Source organism: Zingiber officinale, chromosome 2B, assembly GCF_018446385.1.
Source record: "Zingiber officinale cultivar Zhangliang chromosome 2B, Zo_v1.1, whole genome shotgun sequence".
Lineage (NCBI taxonomy): Eukaryota > Viridiplantae > Streptophyta > Magnoliopsida > Zingiberales > Zingiberaceae > Zingiber > Zingiber officinale.
In genome coordinates, this window is record NC_055989.1 from 20,863,477 (window position 1) to 20,890,037 (window position 26,561).

The window sequence follows — 26,561 nt, forward strand, 5'->3', positions numbered from 1 at the left end:
TCTGGAGAGATCTATCAATGCAAGTTGGCTCATCTTCATTCACACAAGCCCGAACAAGTTTTGGTGGTTATCCCACATCAGGTGGGTTTGGCCACTACTCCGATACCCAATCATCTTCAGAGTCATTTCCGAGTCCATCATCGTTGCCAACCGATAGAGATTTTAGCCACCCGACCACTTTAGATTTTTCTATGTTTGAATCAGGCTCTCATTTTCAGGGTAGTTTGGGACCTGATTATTTTACTCCTTCTACAAATATTTTTGCTCCATTTCAAATGGAACACATGTCCACAATATCTAACCTCCAATCAGTAGATATATCTAGTATGTGTTCCCATTTATCTGAAGCTAATGATGATGATCCACAAGAGGACAATCATGGGGATGACGAAGAGGCGGGAAATGATGTACATAACGACGCTATAGTCCAACAATCACATGAGCGGAATACGGGTGGTAGAATTCCTTTTCTCAGACGATTCCTTCCACACAGAAATCGCCGACGTCCGAGATGTGGTGTCGATTGAATATAATTTGTAGCTTATTTGATAAATGTTTTTATATTTAGACATGGCAATTTTTCTACCAATAATATAAATGTCGATTTTCCTTATATTTAAATGTGATAATCTTAAATATATTTGCTAAATCTCAGAATATCTTTTATTTTCAGTTTATTGAAATTATTTTCTAATATAACTTATAATATATTTAATAAATATAAATATAATTTATTATTATTATTTAAACATATGTTAATAAAACAAATTAGCTTTGTAAAAGAAATTATAAAAAATTATTACGAATTTGAATTATTTTTAAAAAATAAAACTTATGTCATACAGAAAACAATTTGTCATACGCGGATGTTCACTGTCTCATTTGGCAAGAGAATACGTGGAGAAAACAATTTATCATACAGAAAACAATTTGGCAAAAGAAAGCAGTGACCGAGCTTTGTTAAAAAATAAAACTTAAGCAAATAAAAATAAAATAATTGATAAAAAAATTTTAAAAAAAAGTTATCGGGATTTAAATCCCGATTATTAGAAGGTTCCGGGTTTTAAATCCCGGAATATACGAAAATAAATAAAAAATAATAAATACCGGGATTTAAATCCCGGATATGAATTCATCTCACCTAAATTTGTAAAAAGTTTTAATTTTACTTATTTTTGTAATAACTGTACTATTTATACCTATTTTAAAAATTTTCCCTATTCTTTAAACTGGAAAAAGTACACTTTCAGCCTTCTAGGCTTCTATTCTTTAAACTTGTCACTGATCAATACTCAACTTTTTTATTGTCTTCTCTATTATACCTTTGATCGGTGTCTTGAACTCTTAAATTTAGAGAACACGACACACACTAATTCATTCAAAATAAGGTCCAGGAGGAGACCATCATCTTGAAGAGAATGATGATCAATCACCTCTGATGCGCATTATCTCACTGACAACCTTCAAACAAATTATCTACTTTGTCCAGATTGATATGAACAAGTATTACGTGTCAAAGTGCCATTGTATCATCATTTGTGCTGACCTTCTCAACCTGAGTACGCCTTCGACAAATCTGCTAAAATGGCAATGTCTCTAGGCCACTAAGAACACAATGACTGGCATCTTAAAGATTAATACGAGCCAAGAAGACTTCCACCGACAGCCATTATTAACATCAAGCAGGCATACAGTAGTTAATACTGCCAGCATACGAAATATTTTGCCGTGAACATGATAAAAAAAAGTCTCAGAGTAATTACAATGTGTACATCACAATCTTGTACTGAAGGAAAACATACAAGTTTCAACGTGCAAAACATGACTGCAATCACCTCCTATGATGCAAGAATTTGCTAGCTTGGGAGGCACGCATGATGGACTTTGGGCTAGAACTACTCATTAAGTGCTCCCTCTTTGCTCGCCGCTTGTTTTGCCTCGCATATATTGCTTGTTTAGGAACCAACGTCGCACGCCCCTCTAAAAAATCAGCTATAGACAATTCAGATGTCTCATTGGAAACAGTCAGCTTCGGTGCACTACCTCTAGCAGTGCCTGAAACATCCCAGGTTTTGGGATCAATGGCATCAATGATAGAATAGTCCAGAGCTACAAAGTCCAGAGCTTCATTTGGAACTTCTGGGAAGCCAAAGGGTGGGTTTACAATGATTTGGGGGCATTCAGCAGCCATTATTGCCTTTGAAACCTCATCTATGTTTGGCTGATAGCGAAATAAAAAATGAATTGTTAGCAGACAATATTTTGAGTTGTAAATATAACTCTTACACTTTTGTGAGTGAAGAGTTAGACCCAACTTTAACAAAAAAATGTCTTGGTGAGCAGCGGTTAAACAATGATTTGCATCATTGTAGCTTGAGCTAAAATGAAAATAAAAAGATTGTACCACAGCCTTAAAATCAAGACAAGCTTAATGACAAATAATTGATTTTGGGTAGACGTCCTATAAGCTGGTTTCTTTCTTCATCACAAGAAATATCAAGATACAGAAGTCAATTTTTGCCAGAAAGTAGTCCAACATGCATTCGAGATTCCAATGTAGACGGAATGAAACATAAATAAAGCAGAATATAATATTAGTGCATGCCTTACCCATACGAGCCAGCGTAGTGATGGGGCACCACTTCCGATGTCAGCATTTTCAAGCTCCTCCCATGATTCTTCCTCCACATTGTTCAATTTAGGTTTCAAGATACCAACACATCTAAAGGCAGTAGAATCACTGCTGGGAGACCCCCTGCATTAACATGAAAAGTTTAGTTCGAGACCCAATTAACCATGTTGGATATTGAGCAGAAAGCAATGAAGAAGCAAAACAAGGATTCAATGAGCAAATGATTTCTTGCAGAAATTCTTGGCATATCAACTATGGATGAAGAGCTTGATGCACATTCTTGAATGTCAGAATAAGTATTTCTGAATCATTGCCACAGTATGGGGGCACAGAGATAGTTTAGTCAAGAATAGGATGAGCTGATATTTACCCTAACAAGTTAAAAGAAATTCAAGATGAAGTAATAATGACTGTGAGAGTCAAGATAAGATGAACTTCCTTGGTCACTAACATATTGATTCACTGAAGTATTAGCTCTAACTCAACAATCCATAAAATATCTGAAGTGCAAAATAAAAACTTTAATGATCTCATTTGTACATTGCTTTATGCAATAAAGTACAAGTAGTTTAATCATACTAGCTGACCAACTGGACCAAATGTCAATGTGCTGATCTTGATTTTACATCTGCATTTATCTCAGTATTCAAGTATGCTTCAAAATTTAGATGGGCAGAGTAACTGTTATGTCATCTACTCTTGGTTCTACCCCAATAATTGAGTATGCCTCAAAATTTAGATGGGCAGAACTAATCTTTCAGGAAAAAAATGGATATAGAACAGCAAGGTTTTACCTTGTATATAAAAAACTACACATAAACATCATCCAGCTCCATGAAAAATTAACTAACAGACAAGATTAGCTATTTGCAGAGAAAAAAACTGCAAAAATATAGCAAAAAATCATCATACCCCCATCTCAAGATTTCCAAAGATTGGCTGTGACAAATGAGGCCTGACACACCGGTAGCAGTTATCTTGTCGCAATGACTGCAAGGAAAATAGCTCATTAAAAAATAACGCGTACCCATAACCGACACAAACTTTTACAAAAAGCTACGACTCGGTGATTTTTTTTGGTGGGAGTGTTGGTTCACGAGTTGCAAACACAGCCTTCCCACTCGGGCATCTCCAACGATCTGCAGAAGTCCGACGAACTCAGCAGATTCTCTACGAATTACAATGGCTTTCCTTCTCAAGCATGGCATGGATTTTGTTATTTCCTTCAACAGAGGATCTCTCCACTTTAACCTATCTTCCTCTTCTTCATTCGTGAAGGTCTCTACTCTCCCCACTTCTCTCTCCTTGTGCATGAAGAATCTCCGTGTCATGTCTGCCATTGTGGTTTAGTGGTAGGGCAACAAGATTTCTTTTTCCATTCCCTGAGGATTCCCTCTCATATCAGTTACCATTTTGATTTTAGGCAAAGATCTCTGTGGGCTTTCAGTGGCGTATGGAATCTGACAGTCAGACCCATTGAAGTAGGATTCATCCTTTCTGTAGTTAATTCAGAATGGGGTTCGGTTTGGTTAGGGAGAAATCTGATTGTAGGATCCCTTGTCATTGTACAAGCCTACTTTATGTTTTTATAAACGTTGTGTGCTCTTGGGTGAGTGATGTGCGTATATTATATATATACACCTGTTTTGCATGTTTTGACGTGCATTCACATATTTTATGCATGCTTTATCTATGCACTTTCATAGTCTGTCTTACTTTCAGCATAAATATTTTTCTTTGTTCGGAAATCTGCTCTTGTGTATTTTCTGTCAAGTCGAATTTGGAGAAGAAATGATGTTCGTGGTCGATCTAGGCAACAAGCAAAGGAAGACGACACTAGTCATGTGAGTCACACGACCATGCTAAAGGTGTAAAATACCATAACAAAAAAAATAAAAAATAATAAGGTTTAATGGACGAATAATCTTACCAAAATTTTTAGAAATTTTTAGAAATTTTCTGGGATTTAATTGGAGCTCGTATGATATATTTTAAGGGGTAGAGTTATTAGGCTAAGAGAAAGCCTGTTTGGAATACCCATTTAGTTAGGAGTTGATTAACTAGATTAACATATAGTTGGTTAATTAAAACCTAGGTTATAAATACTTAAACCTAAATTTCTCTTCTTATTATCACCGAATCCCTTCTCTTCTCGATTCCTCTCGTCCTCCAACTCGCCGCCGACCCTCCTTCCCCTCTCGCGACCTTGATCTGTCGCCGATCACCGGTCATCGCCACCCGACGCCGAGTGTTAGCCAGCCAGTGTCGAGCTTTTCTTCCTCTCGCGTTACTGCAACGCCCGATTTGCCACCATCGCACCTTCCTTCACTCGATCGTCGCGGAAGCAATTGCTGCCGAGTGTTGCCATCACCGGGAGGGAGGAGTCGACGAAGGGAATTAGCGCAAACTCTCCCTCTCGCTCGCTGATCTGAGCAGGGTAGAGGTGGTTGCCATTAGGGAGCTCCATCACCTTCTCTCCACTGGATTCATTTTCCTATTCCTTAACGGCGTGGATCTGCTGTCGATTCTTCGAGTAGGACAGATTGACCATCCTTCTTCTCCGATTACCATCAAGCCATGCCCTAATGCCGTCGCCATTCTCCTCTGCCCGGTTCACCACCAACAGCAACATTTGAGTTTCCATTAGAGAGAAAGCTACATATCTAGATTAAGGTAAGACATATTAGTCTCATCTTTGTATTGGGAAGTTTCGATTTGTTGCTTGCAGTCATCTTCACATGTTGATCCAGGCTCCTTGTTAATTGACCGCATTGATCGGAAGGTTTGCCGACACTCCAGGAAGCAGAACAAATACCATAGCCACCATTGCAACAGTAGACTTCGGCAACGTGAAGATTTCTATGGTGTTACATTGTCACAGGACATCCCTCCAATCATGAACTATCAGCAAACATCATTGGATTGTGGTTGAGTATGGAGAATTTTTTTTTTGGATCAATAGTGCTGATTTGTAGTTAATGGAAATGGCTTGAGTTAAACCTAGTTGGAGTAATGAATTTGATTAGTTATTAGATCTGGTGGTTAGTAATTGATGATGATGTAAATGTGTATGATAGATCCAATTAGGGTTAGCTAATTGGTTTATGTATAACCTAGCTTGTATATGTTGATACAGGACTTTGGTTAGAGACGGGCATGTTAACGTGAGAGTTACCTAACACGGCCTACATTTAAGGCGAGTACCTTTGACTTATCTCTTTTGATATTGTTATTCTGATATGCATAATAGATTATAGCTAGTAGTAATGGTTATGTTTATATCTGCCTTGGTATGTCACTACTTGATATCCGTAGTATGCCCGTATTGTTATCTGTTATGCATTTATGCTTATGCCTCTTGATTCTTGCCATGCGTACTTATGTTCATAGAAATAGCGACATACAACGCATTACCGGGTACAGGTCTAGCTACTAGATATACTTGGCATGTGTACCTAGATTTATTACCTGACATGCATACCTAAATTTATTACTTGGCATGTGTACCTAGATTTATGATACCTAGCTCTTGGTTATCGACTCGGTTTTCCTTTTAATACATATTATTTGGATGTTGATATTTTCAGGAGTTACATGTTTTAATGCCATGCACCATTTTGCATGATTGCATGCTGAGCGATTGTCGGCTCCTTTGTAGCTGAGCACATCGCCAGTTACATAATCTGCACACACAACCACTCATGGGTAGTGGTGACGTAGCATGGTAGCGGACAGGGATCCCTCCTCTTGACTGACACAGGGAGATGAGAGCTTCAGCTCCCCCATTTAGTTGGGGTAGGAGGATAGGTGGACTCCGACAGCATCCTGTCCACTCGGTCACTCAGAAGTAGTCATGGCAGAGTGTACAGTTGTCATAGCCCTACCCACTCGACCTCACCATCACGTGTGAGGTGGCTGACTGACATCAGGAGTGACCATGTCATTTGCATCATATGCATGGATTGCATTTATTACTTGTGATTGCTGCATTTTAGATGCTGCATTTTGGTGGTTGCATATGATTGATATGCATACAAGAGACATTATGTATTTGGTCAGATGATCCAGCACCTATTGGTATGGTTCACACCCTTATGTTCGGATAGGAGGTCCTGGTGAGTACAGTTTCTTCTGTTGTTCAGTTTTGCATTACCTGTTATTGTTCAGGAGACTGTACTACATGATTATTACTGATAGTTATATCTTACTATGCATGTCTGATCGATACCCACTGAATTCTTATGTATTTGGTCAGAGACGACCCTACACCTGTTGGTATGGTTCACACCCTTATGTTCGGATAGGAGGTCCTCGTGAGTACAGTTTCTTCTGTTGTTCAGTTTTGCATTACCTGTTATTGTTCAGGATACTGTACTGTATGATTATTACTGATAATTATATTTTACTATACATGTCTGATCGATACCCGCTAAGTTCTTGAACTCACCCCGTTGATTTATTCCTATTTTAGGTTGAAGTCGTCAGGAGGTTCCAGTTGCTAGTCCCCATTCTATGTCAAGATGATTTTCTATTTTCGGACTTTGGTTCCTTGTTATGTGATCTACATACTTGTGATGTGTAGTTCTTGCACTCGTGCCTTTTATATCGAGTTTTTGGTACGCTGGCCATGTTTTTCCGTTGCGATGATTTTTCGTTATGGGTTGTGTTTATCTCTTTATTAGTGGAGTAGGTTTTATATTAAACTGCATGGAATGTTTACTTATTTTATCATATATGTTCCGGCCGTGATGGTCGAGTATTGAGAGGCCCTGAGGCTATGTATTTCAGGATTCAGATTGTCACCGGTACAGGGGAGATACTGTCAGATTTTCGTCTGGCAGGGACTCCTCTGGGGCGTGACAAAAGGAGAAGGGAGGAAAATGACCTTGGGCGTGTGGAGCAGGCAGGCTGTGTAGCATTTCCAGAGAAGGAGAATGACACGGTCGGGTAGATCCACACGACCGTGTCACCTCAACAAGCATGACCAGAACAAGGCTGTGTAGATCTACACGGCCCAAGCAACATCTCTATATGGTCGTGCAACATTTCCAGAGAAGAGGCAAGGCCAGGCCGTGTGTGCCACACGATCGTGCAAGGGATCCAGAGGCCAAGATTGGCACGGTCGTGTGAGCCACACGGTTGTGTAAGCAAACCAGAGAAAGAACAGTACACGGTCGTATGAAGGCCACACGATCGTGTGACCTTGGCCGAGAGCAAAACAGTCGGGGCCACGTGTGCCACACGGCCGTGGCACGGGCCGTGTGGTGCTCGTGCCCTGCCCTATATAAAGAGCTTCTTCCTCTTTCAAGGGGGAGGAGGCTCTCCTTTTTGGGGAGATCAAGTTTGGGGTCATTCTTCACCTTCTTCAGCCTTGATCCAGCATTCCTAAGCCATTTCCATCTCCGATCCAACTTCAGAAGCTAGGGATTGGTTCCGAAGATCACTCCTCGTCACTAGATAAGTATTTCTAATCTCTTCTCTTAATTGGGATTGAAATGTTTGTGAATTCTTTGTCTTCGAATCTCTATCTTTATATTATGGAGTAGATTCATTGTTCTAAGACTAAGGGAGTATTTGTGGTGTGATTTGATGTAAGAATCTCATGGATATGCCAATTTCCTATCTGATGTTGTTATGTTTTGTATCTATTTGATCTTGTGTGGATTATTATGTTTGAATTTAATTACCATGCTCGATTGGATGTTTGTGATACTTGTGGATCTTGTAGAGGGATCCCCTAAATCATATGATCGAGGGGCGCTAGTGACAAGCTGCCCCGCTAACGTGCATCTAGGGGATCACCTTGAAAGGTGAAGCTAGTCTCTACCAGGAGGTGGAATAGTTGAGTGCATTTATCCCCTATGCCTTTATGTGGATTGAATGGTGATGTGTTTCTATGTCGTATGACCGAGGGGCGTTGGTGACAAGTTGCCCCGCTAACGGACTTCATAGGGATCATGACTATTAAATTACTAGAGGTATAGATAAAAATTCCTTGCCAATTGACTTCTGCAGGAGAAAACCGACAACTTCCTGCAAATGTATGGCAATTGAGGATAAAAATGGGTAGATCACCTTACATTGATAAATATCACAATGAAACCGAACTCCTAGAACTCTCATAAAACCCAAGTTCTTACATTTGCTTTTCTATTTTTATTTCTAGTTGCTACTTAGTACATTCGCTTCTTTTGTCGATTGTTTAGCTAATTCGTTGTGAGACATCTCTAGTACTTATAACCAGTCCTGTGGGATCGATATCTTTTTATTACTGACGATGAAACCGTGTACTTGCGATTGCGTAACAAGTTTTTGGCGTCGTTGTCGGGGACTGCGTCTATAACGTTAGAGATAATCATTTGAGTTAGACTAGACTTTTCTTTTCTTTTCGATTACATAGCTGTAACTAGTGTTGGAAATTCTATTTTCTCAATCTTATCTTTTATTTCTGATTACTTTTCCTATAATTTGACTTGTAATTCAAATTCTGCATTTCATATTTTCAGCATTTCAGTTTAGTTTGTTTTTCAAATAAAAGAAATTCTAAGAAAAAACTTGAGATGTTATTCTTGTATGCGTAGATCTAACTTTGCAGGAAATTACCTCTTGATCCAGAGATTGATAGAACTTTTCATAGAAGGAAGATTTTGCAAAGAAATCAAGAAGAACAAGAACACTCAAATATGATATTCAGATCATTGAAAGATTATGGAGCTCCAAAGTCTGTCCAAGACTTAGGGCCCATTGTTCAGCCAGAGATTCAAGCAAGAAATTTTATGCTTAGAGCATCTTTTATCTAAAAAATTCAGCAAGATCAGTTTGGGGGGTTAGAGTTGGAGAATCTTTATTCACATTTCATGGAATTTCACAGATATTGTAATACACTGAGATATGAAGGGGTTCCATCTGATGCTATTCGTCTATTGGTTTTCCCTTTTAATCTTAAGAATGCTGCAAAGAAATGGTTTAATGCCTTGCAACCGAGAAATATCAAAACTTGGGCTGAGTTAGAACAGAGATTTTTGAACAAATATTTTTCTCCACAAAAAATCATACATTTGAGAAATCAGATTCTGAATTTTAAGCAACTTGTCGGAGAGGAATTACATCAAGCTTGGGAAAGATATTCATCTCTTCTGTATCCATGTCCACATCATGGAATTGAGAAATGATTGATTGTACATTTATTCTACATTGGACTTTTTTTCCAAAATAAGGGTCAGTTAGATGTGGCATCTGGAGGATCTTTCATGAAGAGAAGTTGGGATGAAGCATATGAAATAATCTGCAGGATAACATTAAATTTTAATGATTGGTCAAGGCAAAATCTAATGACTCTCACATGTAGCGCATTCGAAGATAAAGAAAAAGAAAGCGAGGAGGAAAATAAACAAAAACTTGCAAACGGTAAAATTCAGAAGGAGGTTGAAGAAGGCATCACCGTGAATAAAAAAGATCTTCAAGATTTATTCCCTTGGTGTTGTGAGTCTCTATCAAAAATGTTTGGAGAAGGAATATCTTCAACTAAACCTATTGAAAGGGAGGAATGCCAAATGTTTCTTATGAAGAAGATAACCTTGATTATGAAGAAGATGAAGAGATGATATCGGAAACCGAGGAGAATTTAGAGAAAGGATATCCAAAAGAAGAAATAAAGTTGCTGGAGCAGGATCCAACTTTATCAGAAATTAAGCCACCTCAACTAGAGTTAAAATCATTGCCACCCAACCTCAAATATGCATTCCTTGTACCGAATTCCACTTTCCCGGTGATAATCAATGCAACCTTAACTGAGTTGGAAACACAAAAATTGATTAATGAGTTAAGATTGCATAGAAAAGCAATTGGGTACACTATTGATGATATTAAGGGAATTAGTCCTTCTCTTTGCATGCATAGAATCTTACATGAAGGACACAAAAATTCAATTGAACATCAAAGGAGATTGAACCCAAATTTGAAAGAGGTAGCAAAGAAAGAAGTGCTTAAACTTCTTGATGCTAGGATCATTTATCCTATTTCAAATAGTGAATGGGTGAGTCCAGTGCATGTGGTTCCAAAAAAAAAGAGGAATGACTGTAATCAGAAATGAGAACAATAAGTTGGTTTCAACACGAACGGTCACAGGGTGGCGGATGTGTATTGATTACAGAAAGTTGAATAAAGAAACTAGGAATGATCATTTTCCTTTACCATTTATTGATGAGATGCTTGAAAGATTAGCAAAACACTCATATTTCTGTTATTTGGATGGCTATTCGGGATTCTTCCAAATTCCAATTCATCCACAAGATCAAGAGAAGACTACTTTCACATGTCGCTACAGAACTTTCGCTTATCGTCGTATGCCATTTGGACTTTGTAACGCCCCAGCTATGTTTCAAAGATGCATGATGGTAATTTTTTCAGATCTAATAGAGAAAATCATGGAGGTATTCATGGATGATTTCTCAGTTTATGGAAATGACTTCGACATTTGTTTACTAAATCTTTCTACAGTTCTTCAACGGTACGAAGATGTAAACTAAGTATTAAATTGGAAGAAATGTCACTTCATGGTTAAAGAAGGGGTTGTCTTGGGACATAAGATATCAGAGCAAGGGATCGAGGTGGATCAGGCCAAGGTAGAAGTAATAGAGAAGTTACCCCCGCCAATTAATGTAAAAGGAGTAAGGAGCTTCTTGGGGCATGTTGGGTTCTACAGGCGTTTTATCAAGGATTTTTCAAAAATCTCTAAGCCTTTAACTAACTTGCTGAATAAAGATGTTGAATTCTGTTTTGATGATGATTACATGGAGGCTTTCAAAAAGATTAAAAGTGCCCTTACTTCAGCTCTCGTAATCCAAGCCCCAGATTGGGATTCTCCCTTTGAAGGTATGTGTGATGCAGTGACTTTACAGTAGGAGCAGTTTTAGGGCAAAGGAAGAACAAGATTTTACATGCAATCCACTATGCAAGTTAGACACTAGATGCAACCCAAGTAATTATTCCACTACCGAAAAAGAATTCCTAGCAGTAGTCTTTGCAATTGATAAGTTCAGATCTTATTTAGTGAACTCAAAAGTGATAGTATATACTGATCATGCTACCATCCGATATTCATTGGGCAAGAAAGATGCAAAACCTCGGCTTATCAGGTGGATCTTACTTCTTCAGGAATTTGACTTAGAGATCAGAGACAAGAAAGGGGCAGAGAATGTAGTGGTTGATCATTTATCTCGTGTATGGCAAAATGGAGAAAAGGTGCAAAATATAATGTACCTATTGATGATTTTTTTTTTGATGAACACCTTTTGGCACTAGCATGCGTAAAGACACCTTGGTATGCAGATTTTGTTAATTATCTGGCAAGTGGAGTTCTACCCCAAAATTTCTCTAGACAACAAAATAAAAAATTTCTTTCAGACGTCAAGAACTATATTTGGGATGAACCACTTCTTTACAAGAAATGCAGTGATGTAATATATCGAAGATGTGTACCTGAGGAAGAAGTTAAGGACATTTTGTTCCATTGTCATTCTTCATCATACGATGGCCATTTAGGATGTTTAAAAACAACTGTAAAGATCTTACAAGCAGGATTTTATTGGCCAAATTTATTCAAGGATACATGAGAATTTGTGCAATCTTGTGATCAATGTCAAAGGACCGAAAATATCACCAAGAGAAATGAAATGCCACTAAACTATATTCTTGAAGTAGAATTGTTTGAAATATGGGGGATAGATTTTAGGGGATCATTTCCTTCCTTATGTGGCAATAACTTTATTCTAGTGGCGGTGGATTATGTATCAAAATGGGTGGAGGTCATAACTTCTCCTACAAGTGATGCAAAAACAGTCATGAAATTGTTTAAAAAGATAATCTTTCCACGATTTGACATACCTAAGGCAGTCATTAGTGATGGAGGGTCGCATTTTATAGAAAAACAGTTTGAAAACTTACTAAAGAAATATGGAGTAAGTCACAAAGTGACAACTGTTAGAATGTATACTAAAAGCCTAGTTTTTTTGTAAACATTTATTTTGAAATAAATAATCACATTGGTCAAATGTCTACATTTATATGCTAAGTGTAGTTGTTCAATTAATTTATATTGTAGATAACATGGTGTGTGATGTCATAAGATCATGTTATCAGTTCCTTATAAGTTATAAATAGTAGCTCACTACTAAAATGGATAGGAACAAACCATTGGAATAGTCGTAGTGTAATTTGGTATTAGTTTATCTTGACTATAAAATTACACTAGTACACTCTGAGTGTATTGAGTAGGACCATTTGAGGTAGTTTCTTTTTATACTAACTGAATAAAAGAACAATACCTCTGTTATTATGGAAGTGTGTGCTCTTAATTCTGATATAATAACAAGCACATATATTTAGTATTTATTTCTTTAATTTATCAGTGGGTGAGATTTAGTTCGATAAATCAATAGGCCCGATAAGTTGAGAAATAATATTATTTATAGTGTGTGTTGATAATTATAGAAGGAAACTATGTCCTAAGCAATCTAGGTTGATGATGTCCCCAAAAGGAGCTCATAAGGACTGTCATGTAAATCCTGCAGGTGGACTTAGTCCGACATGACAATAAAGTTGAGTGGTACTACTCTTGGAGTTAGATACTAATTAAGTGAGTTGTCAGTAACTCATTTAATTAGTGGGCATTCGATATCTTAAACACAGGGAGATTAACACACTTATGATAAGAAGGAGCTCATATAGTAATATGGGATTGGTGCGGTAGTTCAATAATAACTCTTTAGTGGAATGAGTTATTATTGATGAACTCAAATTGAGTGTTCGGGACGAACACGGGAAGCTCAAGTTCATCGGGAGATCAAAACCAATTTCTGCTCTCGGTCCGTCATCGCCTCTTATTTATAAAGTCTTATATACACCCAAACCCAACTTCTTACCCACCTTAAGATGGTCGGCCAAGCCAACCTTGGAGCCCAAGCTAGGGCTGGCCAAACCAAGGCTAGATGGGTTCAAGTGGTGGCCGGCCCTAGCTTGGAGCCCAAGCTTAGGTGGCCGACCACAATAAATTAAAAGGGGATTTTAATTTTTTAAAATTTTTCCTTATGTGGAAGTCATGGTTTTAAAAGAGAATTTAAAATTTAAATCTTTCCTCTTATAGCCTTCTATAAAAGATTAAAAGAAAGATTTGATATCTTTCCTTATTTGTAGTTGAAAAGGAAGATTTTAATTTTGGAGAAAATTTTCCTTTTTTGTAACCATCCACATGTTTTAAAAGAGAGATTTTAATTTATAAAAGTTTCCTTTTATAACCAACCATGAAGGGAATTTAAAAGAGAAATTTTTATTTTAAAAATTTTCGGAAACAAATAAGAAAGTTTTAATTTTATGTTTAAAATTTGCATTGTTTAGTGCACATGATGTGGCCGACCATTGAAAGATTAAAAGGAAGTTTTAATTAAATTTTCCTTTTTAGTCATTGACAAGGAAAATAAGGAAGTTTTAAACTTTCCTTATTTGTCATGACCAAGGATTATAAAAGAGAGGGAGGAGTTGCCCCATGGGATAACACATATATTATTCCTCTCCTTTCTTCCTTGGTGGTGGCCGACCCTCTTCTTTCCCTATTCTTCTTCCTTGGTGGCCGGCGGCATCTCATCTCTAGGAGTTGTTGGTGGCTGGATGTTGTTAGAGGAAGAAGGAAAGATAGGAGACATTGTTTCTTAACATCCCTTGGACCTTGTTTGGTGGCCGAAGTTCTTCATCTCTAGGAGATTGTTGGTGGCCGAAACTTGCAAGGAGGAGGCTTGGGTGGATTCTCATCTTGGTAGATTGTCGCTCACACGACGTCCGAGATAAGAAGAGGAATACGACAGAAGATCGTGAGGCCTATAAGCTACAAAAGGTATAACTAGTTTTGTTTCTGCATCATAACTAGTTCATCTTTTGTATGGATTTTGATTCTAGATTTCGGATTTATGATTCGATTTTGTGTTTCTTTTGTTTTTCGATCTTGTGATTCAATTGTTCTTAATGGTTAAACCTAGGGTTACTATAAGGAGATTAAATATTGAATTTCGTTGAAAGGCTTTGTCTAGGAAGTGGTGGATGATCCCATACCCAAGAAGGCCTAGTGTCTCGCCATATTTAACCTAGAAGCCGATCTCTGAAATAAATATTTAATCAAATTTATAACATGGGTGGATTTGGATTAATAATGTTAAGCATCGTTTGCGATCCAAGTCTAAACCTCTAAGAACAGATAAGTTGAATTTGGAATCAATAATGTTAAGTTCTGTTTGCGATTCCAAATTTAATTTCTAAAGAACACAATAGGTTGTTAAGAAAGGTTCGGGACTTGTACAAAATTTTTGTATAAGGGAACCGGTACGATATTTCGAGTAGCAACCAACTGTAACACCATACCATCCACCAACTAATGGACAAGTTGAGATCTCTAATCGTGAAATTAAAGCCATATTAAAGAAAACGGTCTCTACTTCACGCAAAGATTAGTCATTGAAGTTAGATAATGTTTTATGGCCATATCGAATTGCTACAAAAACTCCCATTGGTATGACTCCATTCCGGCTAGTTTATAGGAAGTCATGTCATCTTCCGGTTGAATTGGAGTATAAAGCTTACTGGGCAATTACAAAACTTAATATGGATCTCAAGGCAGCAGGAGAAAAAAGAAAGATCCAGCTAAATGTGTTGGTACAGCGGGCCGACAAGAGGGGAGGGATGAATTGCTTGAAACAAAAAAAATACCCTCCTCGTTCTTTCAACTCTTAAGGTGTAACAATAATAAATAAAAATAAAAGAACAGAATTAAAGAAGAGACTCAGGGATTGACTTGGTTACAACCTAGGTGGTTGTTAATCCAAGGCGATTGAAAAGCCCAGTCAGAATCTCCTTCTCTGAAGGCGGAGAAGCCTTTTACACAATAAAAGCTTAAGTAGTTGCTAAGAAGTTAGTACAAGGGTTAATTATTAATTTCCTAACTCCATGGCCCTTTTTATAGAGCCGGAAACTCTATCTTTGGCTTGAGGGCGCCTCCCATAAACATGGAGGGCGCCTCCAGTGTGACATTTGGATAAAGTTTTATCCAAATGTGAAACAGTCACTTTGACTGGGTTGAGGGCGCCCTCAACGCCATGGAGGGTGAAGGGCACCTTCAACGCCATGGAGGACGCCCTCAATGTGGAGGGCGCCCTCAATGCTGCAGCGTATAAATAGCTCCAGCTTTTTTCACTCCTTTTCTTCTTCCGAAGCTCCGATCACTTGGGTGATTGCGGCCAACCGAAATAGAGCTTACCCGAACTCAATTTCCGACCTTCTCCACGAGCAAGTTTTCGCTTCGGCTTCTCGTCCCTCGAATGTCGCGTACGTTCTTCTCGTCCACCGGTGTACTCTTCCGCAGTTCTTTCGTCCCTCGGATGCACCGAACCTGTCGGCTCCCTTCCCGTGTCGTCCTTCTCAACAGCTGCGTCTTCCGCTCGACTTCCTGTGCTCCTAAGCTCCTGCACACTTAGACACAGGGATCAAAACCAAACAAGACCTAACTTAACTTGGTTGATCACATAAAAACAACCATGGGGTCCAACAATCTCCCCATTTTTGATGTGCATCAACCCAAGTTCAAGTTAGGGTAAATACAAACAAATAGTAAATGCAAAATAAAGTTAAGCACGAATTTGCAATATGAAACATTGCAACAATTAAATTTAAATTGATTTATAAAAAGAAAAAAAATTTAACTCCCCCTAAACTTGTACATATCTCTCCCCCTTTGATCACAACAAAAAAACAGGGTACACATATAAAAAAAACAAGGTACAGATTAAAAAAAAAAAATCGAAAAAGAAAAATTTTCAAGTTGCAAATTTTCAAATTTTCCAAGTTAGACAAAATTTGAAAAAATTTCCAAGTTAGAAATTTCCAAAAAAAACTTGAAACGCTTAAATAGTTGACAAGAATTTAAAAGCATTATCTTAATTGCTTGTCAGTTTGTCAATTAAACATTTAATTCGATAATTGGCTTCCAAGCTGTGGCGAGATACTAGGCCTTCTTGGTTATTGGATCATCAACCACTTCTAGACAAAGCCTTTTAAGGAATTGAAACATTTAATTTCTTCTGAAAGCCTTGATTAACATAAGGTTTTAATCTAGATGAAATTTTGGAACCCAATAGAGGTTCCTTCCTACTGGGTTAGTTAGATATCTAGGGGGTACATATCCTTAAGGTATTCTTCTAAGTTGTCTTTGATGTGTTTTAATGTACCAATTTAATTTTCCATAAATCTTAAGGTTAGACTTTTGAAAAATGTTTGGGTTTTTGATTACATGTATCTGATTTCAAATTTTCAATTTACAATTTTAACTTTTCATTTTTTGAGTTCAAATTATCTAACATTCTATTTAATTCAACAATCTGTTTTTCTGATTTTACTAAGTCTCTTGTAAGAACTTTGATAAAACGAAAAGACCGTTTAGGGGTTAGAGCACGTATCTCACCTACCTCTATTTCTGATGCCCCCCCTTCATCGTAGCTTTCTTCTTCTGATCCTCCCCCTTCATCTATGCTCATCTCTGAGTTAGTTTCTTCTTCCGATTGATGGTTGATCATTAGCGCTAGTCCTGAGAAGAATGTTACCTCGGAATCAGAGGATAACAAATCATCCCAAGTGGCCTTCATGGTCTTATATTTGGAGGAAGTTGATTTTTTGTGCTTGGCCTTTTCCTTCAATTTTGGGCAGTCATCCTTGATGTGCCTTTCTTCGTTGCAGTTGTAGCATCGGACAGTTCTTTTATTTCGATGATGCCTTTTTTAATGCGATTTAAACTTATTAGACTTAATAAATTTATTGAACATTTTTACCAGTAAAGTCGTTTCGCCTTCATCGATGGATGTCTCGGACTCTTGATCTTCCGTCCTTGTCTTTAGGGCTACGTTGAGGTTAGTCTTTTCTATGTTTTTTGAATCTGTAAATCGAGATTCATGAAGTTTGAAGATAGAAAATAGATTTTCTAGCGTACTTACCTCAAAGTCTTTAGAGATGTAGTGTGCATCTACTAAGGACGCCCATTCTGAAGTTCTTGGGAAGGCGTTGAGCACATACCGAATCAAATCTCGGTTTGTTACCGATTCTCCAAGATTGTTTAGTTGAGTTATCAGCTCCTTGATTCATGCTTGGAGTTGCGCTACCTTTTCTCCATTGTTCATCCGGAGATTTGTTAGCTGAGTTCGGAGGATGTCCCGCCTTGCTAACTTCGCTTCTAAAGTACCTTCGTGGAGCTCCAGGAACTTCTCCCAGAGATCTTTGGCGGAGTCGTAGCTGTCGATTCGGTTGACCTCCTGGGGCGGAAGGACGCTGAGCAGATGGAATTCTGCTTTTCCGTTCGCCACGAAATCGGCTTGCTCTTTCTTCGTCCACTAATATTTTTCTTTCTCGGCTCCTTTCTGATTCGTAGATGCTACAAAACCATATTTCATTGTTAATAGAATATCGAAATTCGTTTTAAAAAATATCTCCATTCGATGTTTCCATGTAGCGAAGTCTCCGTCGAATTTTGGGGGGGTGAATACTTGCACCGGCCAATGTCTTGATCTTTGTTGCTTCAGACAGCGGTTAGTCCTTCTGAGGCTGTTGGGCTCTAATACCACTTGTTGGTGCAACGGGCCGGCAAGAGGGGAGGGGTGAATTGTCTAAAAGAAATACCCTCCTCGTTCTTTCAACTCCTAAGGTGCAATAATAATAAATAAAAATAAAAGAACAGAATTAAAGAAGAGACTCAGGGATTGACTTGGTTACAACATAGGTGATTATTAATCCAAAGCGATTGAAAAGCTCAGTCAGAATCTCCTTCTTTGAAGGCGGAGAAGCCTTTTACACAATAAAAGCTTAAGCAGTTGCTATGAAGTTAATACAAGAGTTGATTATTAATTTCCGACCTCCAGAGCCTTTTTATAGGGTCTTTAAACTCTATCTTCGGCTTGAAGGCGCCTCCCATAAGCATGGAGGGCGCCTCCAGCGTGACATTTGGATAAAATTTTATCCAAATGCGAAACGGTCACTTTGACTGGGTAGCCCTCAACGCCATGGAAGGCACCCTCAATGTGGAGGGCACCCTTAACGCTATAAAAGGCACCCTCAATGCTGCAGCGTATAAATAGCTCCAGCTTCTTTTCGTTCCTTTTCTTTTTCCGAAGCTCCGATCGCTTGGGTGATTGCGGCCAACCGAAATAGGGCTCACCCGAACCCAATTTCCAATCTTCTCGAGCAGGCTTTCGCTCCGGCTTCTCGTCCCTCAAATGTCACATACGTTCTTCTCGTCCATCGGTGTACTCTTCCGCGGCTCTTTTGTCCCTCGGACACACCGAACCCGTCGGCTCCTTTCCCGTGTCGTCCTTCTCGCCAGCTGCATCTTCCGCTCGACTTTCTGTGCTCCTAAGGAGCACACTTAGACATAGGGATCAAAACCAAACAGGATCTAACTTAACTTGGTTGATCACATCAAAATAACCACAGGATCCAACAAAATGAACTAGATGAATTAAGGATGGATGCTTACGAACATGTCAGATCTTATAAGGAAAGGACAAAGAAATGACATGATCAACATATACTACGCATGGATTTCAAAGAAGGAGACTTAGTCTTATTGTTTAATTTAAGGTTAAAACTTTTTTCAGGAAAGCTAAAATCACGATGGACAAGTCCGTTCAAAGTTAAAAAGGTTTATCCTTTCGGAGTAGTGGACATTTGAAATGAAGAGCTCGGAATTATTAAAGTGAATGGCCAACGTTTAAAAGGATATGTACATGGTATGCAGTTAAAAGAAAAACAAAAATTATACTTTGCTGAACCTCGTCCCCCAGAATGATCTCCAACCGATCGAGCTAATGACCTTAAACAAGCGTTTCTTGGGAGGCAACCCAAGGGTTCTTTTATTAGATTCAATTTGAGTTTTTCTTTTTTATTAGTTAGTGTTTTAATCCGATGTTATTTTTGTTTTTAGGTTGAACGTAGGTTCCATGAGCTGGTCATGATTATTTCATGGGCGTAGAGGCATTGGAGAAGTCGGAAAGGAGGAAGTGTAACAATTTTTTGGTCCTGATAGAGTCCGGCCATGTACAATACACGACCGTGTCGCACTTACAGGGAGGGAAGAGTAGTAAACCATGTGACTCACACTGCCCGTGTAAGTTCACCCGAGAAGAAGAAGGTCAAGGTCGTGCGATTTCGCACAGCCGTGTGAAAATTCCAAAGGAGAAGAAAGAGTTGGCTGTGTGTGCTACACGAGCGTGCAAGGCTAACAGTGAAAGAAAAAGTCTAGGTCGTGTGACTCACACTACCCGTGTGAGTTCACCCGAGGAAGAAAAGTTTTTGGTCGTGCCAATTGACACAGCCGTGCAGAAAAACCCAAGGATGAGGTAGAACAGGCCGTGTCTTGGACACGACCGTGTGAAGGAAGAAAGGACTTGGCACGGCACGACCCAACCCAGGTTTTAAAGGTTAGGGCATGGGGTGTGAGAGCCACACGGCGGCGTCCGCCACATGCTTCCTATTTCTCTCCTTTTCCTATCCCTTTCTCTTCTCCAAAGACCCTAAATCACCCCCTTCCAATCTCTTCACCCATTTCCCTTAAAGCCAAACCTCTCTAACTCCTACAATGTCAAGGCTAATCAAGGAAATTCCATCAACAAGAAGAGGAAAAGAAAAGATGTTTGCTTCAAAAGGAAGGAATTCATGTTTCAAAGGTATCTCTAACAACTTTGACATCATTTTTTCTAGTGATGAACAAAAACATCGTTATCTTTCCTTATGTAAACATTCCATCTTGAGTACTAAGTTTAGATTATGCAACCTTAGAGGCTTTAAGTTTTAGAGGTGATATTGATTGGCTTTTTGAAAGAATAGGTTGGGAAAAATTGATGAACATGAAATATCCAACTTACTCTAAAATTGTTTTGGAAATTTTAAATTCTATCACGGTTGACAATGTGCAAGGTGGGGAAAAACTCAAATTCCGATTATTGAATGATGATTATGAATGGACATTAAATGATTTTGCTACTTGTTATGATTTTCCTAAGGATGGTGCATGTATGATTCTACCTGAATTTGAAAATTCACACTTTTGGCAATTAATCTCTGGGCAATCTCACTTTAACCCTCACACATCCAAAGCCTCTAATATCATTAATCCCGTCTTTAGATACATTCATTTAGTTATGAAAAACACTATCTTTGGACGGGAGGACAAGGAAGGAATAGTAAAACTTACTGATTTATATTGTCTATGGGCAATGGCTGAAAATGTTTCAATAAACTCTGATTATTTCTTCCTTAAGCATTTAGTGAAATTAGGGAAGGCAGAATCTACCACGCCTATTATCTTAGGTGGGTTGTTAACTCAAATGACGCTAGTGTTAGGATGTGATCTAGATGGTTTAGAGATGGTTGAGGAAACTTATGGATTGGATTTGAATTCATGTTTAGCAATCCAGATGGTAAGACGCGAGGAACATGGATATAGCCTCCTTGTCAAAAATAATTTTCTTTTGCGATTGCCAAATCCTGATTTAACTGTTGTTCGTATTAAGGAGAATTGGTGTTTAACCTTAGCAAATCAACATTCTAGAGCCCTATCAAATAAAGTTACAAGAGATGTTCATCCAATTAATCGTGATATTTTGAAATTCAACTTCCATGAACTTCATTCTGTTTTAAACAACATTCATAATGATTTGGATTTAACTAATAAATTACTTACGAAGGAAGATTGCATGAAGGATGAACAATTTAAGAAAATGCAAAAGTGTTTCAAAAGCGAAAAAGAGTTATGTATCACAATTTCTGAATTAATAAACTTTCATAGAGCTCAAATGCAGTTTAATGAAGATTTTCGAGGCTTTATGAGATATTTGCAAGATGATTCAGTCAAATTGTTTGAATATCATAAATTTTTTAGGGACGAGGTACGATGGTTCATTGATCTTTTCCCTTTCCCCTTCTCGAATTCCCCGAACTCCCTCCCCTACCACCAATATTGATTTCATCGGGACGATAAAAAGTTTAAGTCTGGGTGTATGCAACCTGAAATTTTCTATAAATTTTTTTCTTTGTTTGCATTTAGTTTCTTTTTGCTTATGTTTTGCATTTTTCTTTGCTTTGCTTGCTATATTTGTTTTTTTTATTGTCATTTGACTGTCTTTTGAAGCATTTTGGCATACTGAGAACCAGGGTTTGAAATGTCATTCCGTGCCGTCCGGCACGGACGGTTTTTACCATTCAGACGGGCGGTCAAAACTGGCACGGGAGGCGTCCCCGTCTCGGTGGCGCCGAAGGAGACGCGGGACATCTCCGTCGGCGTCGGAGGGGACGCCTCCGGCGATGCCTTCGACACCTAAGGCGTCGTGCGCGACGCCTTCTATAGCGCCGAAGGCTTCGTGTGCGACGCCTTCTGCGATGCCGAAAGGATCCAGTAGGGTCGCCGGACGCTTCCGGCGACCCTTACGGTGCCGCTAGACGCCCCCCGCGGGATTGCTTGCGATCATCGCGGGAGCGATCTCGTGTACGCAAGTACGTGATTTTTTTTCTTTTTTAATAATTAGTTATTTTATTTAATTAATTTAAACAATTCCCAAGGAGGATGTGTGATATTTCGAAGAGACTTTTATAAACCCTAATTAAATTATCCTAATAAAATATTTAAAAATATATTTAAAATTAAAATAAATTAAATAAATTTTATTAATTAATATTCTGAAAAAAATAATATTTTAAATTTCATTTAAAAATTTTAAAAAATATATAATAATTCTTATTTATATTCTAATATATTTTTTTATTATTTTAAATTTCATTTAAATTTTTAAAAATTTAAAAAAAAATTAAATTTTTTTTTTAAAATCTAATAAATTATATTTATATTCTGATATTTTTTTATTTTTTTTAAATTTTTTACTTGATATTTTTTACTATTTAAAATATATATTATTTAATTAATAATTAATTAAATGAATAAATAGTTAATTTATATAATTATTATTAATATAAAGTAATATCTTTGCATTAATTTATATTATTATTATTATTATTATTATTATAATAGATACTTCCATTTTAATTTGAATTATTGATATATCAATTCTATTTAAATAAAATTATTTTTAATTATTTTTCTAACAATATTAAATTATTCAATAATTGAGAATTTATAATAAATCAATATACAACTTATTTTTATATACACAATAAACATATTTATCTTATAATTACTATAGATAAATAAAAAATACCGAAACTGTATCGGCACAGCACGATACGATACCGAAACCGTATCGTTCCGGTCTAAGACCAAAACCTCGGCACGGGTCAAAATTTTAAACCTTGCTGAGAACATCATTAAACCTTGCTAAGAGCAAAATTGTTTGCAGTTTATATCTTGATTAATGATGTTTTGAATATAATGTGAGTATGTTTAGTGTACCTCTTTTCTCTATCTTAAGTAGCATGATGTGAGCTAAGTATTGTCCCCTCAGATGGGTCTAGTGGCTAGCACATGAGGTGTTGCCACCAATGAGGTCTGGGGTTCGAATCTCGACAAAGCCGAGGTAAATGTCGCCTTTTTTTTTTTGCCACCAATGATGTGAGCTAAGTATTATACAGAGATAAATTTGAGTTTTGGCTTAACCTTAAGGATCTTACTTTCACTTTACTTGAACTTGAATAGTTGATATCATTGACATAGTGATGATTCATTCTATTTGTTTAGTACTTAGTTCCTATGATGATTTCTCAAACTATATTTTGATTAATGGATGATACTCGAATCATGTAAGGTCATTTGGAAAAATCGAAATATCCCAACATCTGTACTTATGTGCATTTGTGTTTAAGTGCTGCACCTTGCAATCACTTAGAAAAAAAATATGATGAATAAGGGATATAAAAAAACAGTTGTCGTGAGTGGAAACTAGCTTTGAGACCTTGGGTGGATTAAGAAATATGAACCAAGTGTGTGGCAGGTAAGTGCCTATCACCCGGAATATTAGGAACTCGATTGGATGACGACTTGACTAGGACAAAGATTAAAACTTAAAGAGTTTGGGTCACTTATTGCACTATGCACAAGAAACTTATGCTTAGGAAATACTTGAGTTGTTTCCACGATCATGCTCATCGATGAAACTTTTAGATAGGGTTAGGAAAGTGCACTAAGGATTATGATGCATTATAGAGCACATAAGTTTAGATTGCGACATTTGCTTGAGGACAAGCAAAAATTTAAGTCGGGGGTGTGATGTGTGTAGATTATATACACCTGTTTAGCATGTTTTGACGCACATTCAGTCATTCACATATTTTATGCACACTTTGTCTATGCACTTTCATACTCTTTGTCTTACTTTCAGCATAAATACTTTTCTTTATTCGGAGATTTGCTCTTGTGCATTTTCTGTCTACAAGAGTCGAATTTGAAGAAAAAATGATGTTCGTGGTCGATCTAGGTAACAAGCAAAGGAAGACGACACTGGCCATGTGAGCCACACGGCCATGCTATAGGAGCAGGGATGACCGTGTGGAGCAGGCAGGCCGTGTAGCATTTCCAGAGAAGGAGAATGATCCACACGGTCGTGTCACCTCAGCAAGCATGACTAGAACAGGGTCGTGTAGATCTACACGACCCAAGCAACATCTCTACACGACCGTGCAACATTTCCAGAGAAGAGGCAAGGCCAGGCCGTGTGTGCCACACGACCATGCAAGGGATCTAGAGGCCAAGATTGGCACGGTTGTGTGAGCCACACGACCGTGTGAGCAAACCAGAGAAAGAACAATACACGGCCGTGTGAAGGCCACACGGCCGTGTGAAGGCTACATGGCCGTGTGACCTTGGCCTAGAGCAAAACAGCTGGGGCCGTGTGTGCCACACGGCCGTGGCACGGGTCGTATGATGCTCGTGCCCTGCCCTATATAAAGAGCTTCTTCCTCTTTCAAGGGGGAGGAGGGCTCTCCCTTTTGGGGAGATCAAGTTTGGGGCCATTCTTCACCTTCTCCAACCTTGATCCAGCATTCCTAAGCTATTTCCATCTCCGATTCAACTCCAGAAGCTAAGGATTGGTTCCGAAGATCACTCCTCGTCACTAGATAAACATTTCTAATCTCTTCTCTTGATTGGGATTGAAATGTTTGTGAATTCTTTGTCTTCGGATCTCTATCTTTATATTATGGAGTAGATTCATTGTTCTAAGACTAAGGGAGTATTTGTGGTGTGATTTGATGTAAGAATCTCATGGATATGTAAATTTCCTATCTCAATGATGTTATGTTTTGTATCTATTTGATCTTGTGTGGATTGTTGTGTTTGGATTTAATTACCATGCTCGATTGGATGTTTGTGATACTTGTGGATCTTATAGAGGGATCCCCTAGATCGTATAACCGAGGGACGCTAGTGACAGGCTGCCCCCGCTAACGGACATATAGGGGATCACCTTGAAAGGTGAAGCTAGTCTCTACAAGGAGGTGGAATAGTTGAGTGCATTTATCCCCTATGCCTTTATGTGGATTGAATGGTGATGTGTTTCTATGTCGTATGACCAAGGGACGTTGGTGACAGGCTGCCCCGCTAACAGATTTCATAAAGATCATGACTATTAAATTACTAGAGGTATAGATAAAAATTCCTTGTCGGTTGACTTCTGCAGGAGAAAACCGGCAACTTCCTACAAATGTATGGCAATTGAGGATAAGAATTGGTAGATCACCTTATATTGATAAATATCACAATGAAACCAAACTCCTAGAACTCTTATAAAACCCAAGTTCTTACATTTTCTTTTCTATTTCTATTTCTAGTTGCTACTTAGTACATTCGCTTCCTTTGTCGATTGTTGTGTTTGGATTTAATTACCATGCTCGATTGGATGTTTGTGATACTTGTGGATCTTATAGAGGGATCCCCTAGATCGTATAACCGAGGGACACTAGTGACAGGCTGCCCCGCTAACGGACATCTAGGGGATCACCTTGAAAGGTGAAGCTAGTCTCTACAAGGAGGTGGAATAGTTGAGTGCATTTATCCCCTATGCCTTTATGTGGATTGAATGGTGATGTGTTTCTATGTCGTATGACCAAGGGGCGTTGGTGACAGGCTGCCCCGCTAACAGATTTCATAAGGATCATGACTATTAAATTACTAGAGGTATAGATAAAAATTCCTTGTCGGTTGACTTCTGCGGGAGAAAACCGGCAACTTCCTACAAATGTATGGCAATTGAGGATAAGAATTGGTAGATCACCTTACATTGATAAATATCACAATGAAACCGAACTCCTAGAACTCTCATAAAACCCAAGTTCTTACATTTGCTTTTCTATTTCTATTTCTAGTTGCTACTTAGTACATTCGCTTCCTTTGTCGATTGTTGTGTTTGGATTTTATTACCATGCTCGATTGGATGTTTGTGATACTTGTGGATCTTATAGAGGGATCCCCTAGATCGTATAACCGAGGGACGCTAGTGACAGGCTGCCCCGCTAACGGACATCTAGGGGATCACCTTGAAAGGTGAAGCTAGTCTCTACAAGGAGGTGGAATAGTTGAGTGCATTTATCCCCTATGCCTTTATGTGGATTGAATGGTGATGTGTTTCTATGTCGTATGACCAAGGGGCGTTGGTGACAGGCTGCCCCGCTAACAGATTTCATAAGGATCATGACTATTAAATTACTAGAGGTATAGATAAAAATTCCTTGTCGGTTGACTTCTGCAGGAGAAAACCGGCAACTTCCTACAAATGTATGGCAATTGAGGATAAGAATTGGTAGATCACCTTACATTGATAAATATCACAATGAAACCGAACTCCTAGAACTCTCATAAAACCCAAGTTCTTACATTTGCTTTTCTATTTCTATTTCTAGTTGCTAC

The 26,561-nt window shown here is 38.2% G+C and overlaps 1 protein-coding gene across 1 annotated transcript in view; it reads right to left on the reverse strand.

Moving 5' to 3' along the window:
- Positions 1-1,712: 1,712 nt before the first annotated feature.
- The window catches only part of LOC122045472, a 41,605-nt gene continuing 16,756 nt past the window's right edge, over positions 1,713-26,561 (reverse strand). Inside the window, exons 5-7 of the mRNA XM_042605701.1 lie at positions 3,545-3,622; positions 2,611-2,755; positions 1,713-2,221 (exon numbers count right to left, since the gene is read on the reverse strand). Coding sequence (XP_042461635.1) covers positions 1,832-2,221; positions 2,611-2,755; positions 3,545-3,622 — 613 coding nt within the window. The 3' untranslated portion in view covers positions 1,713-1,831. The remainder of the gene's footprint in view (positions 2,222-2,610; positions 2,756-3,544; positions 3,623-26,561) is intronic.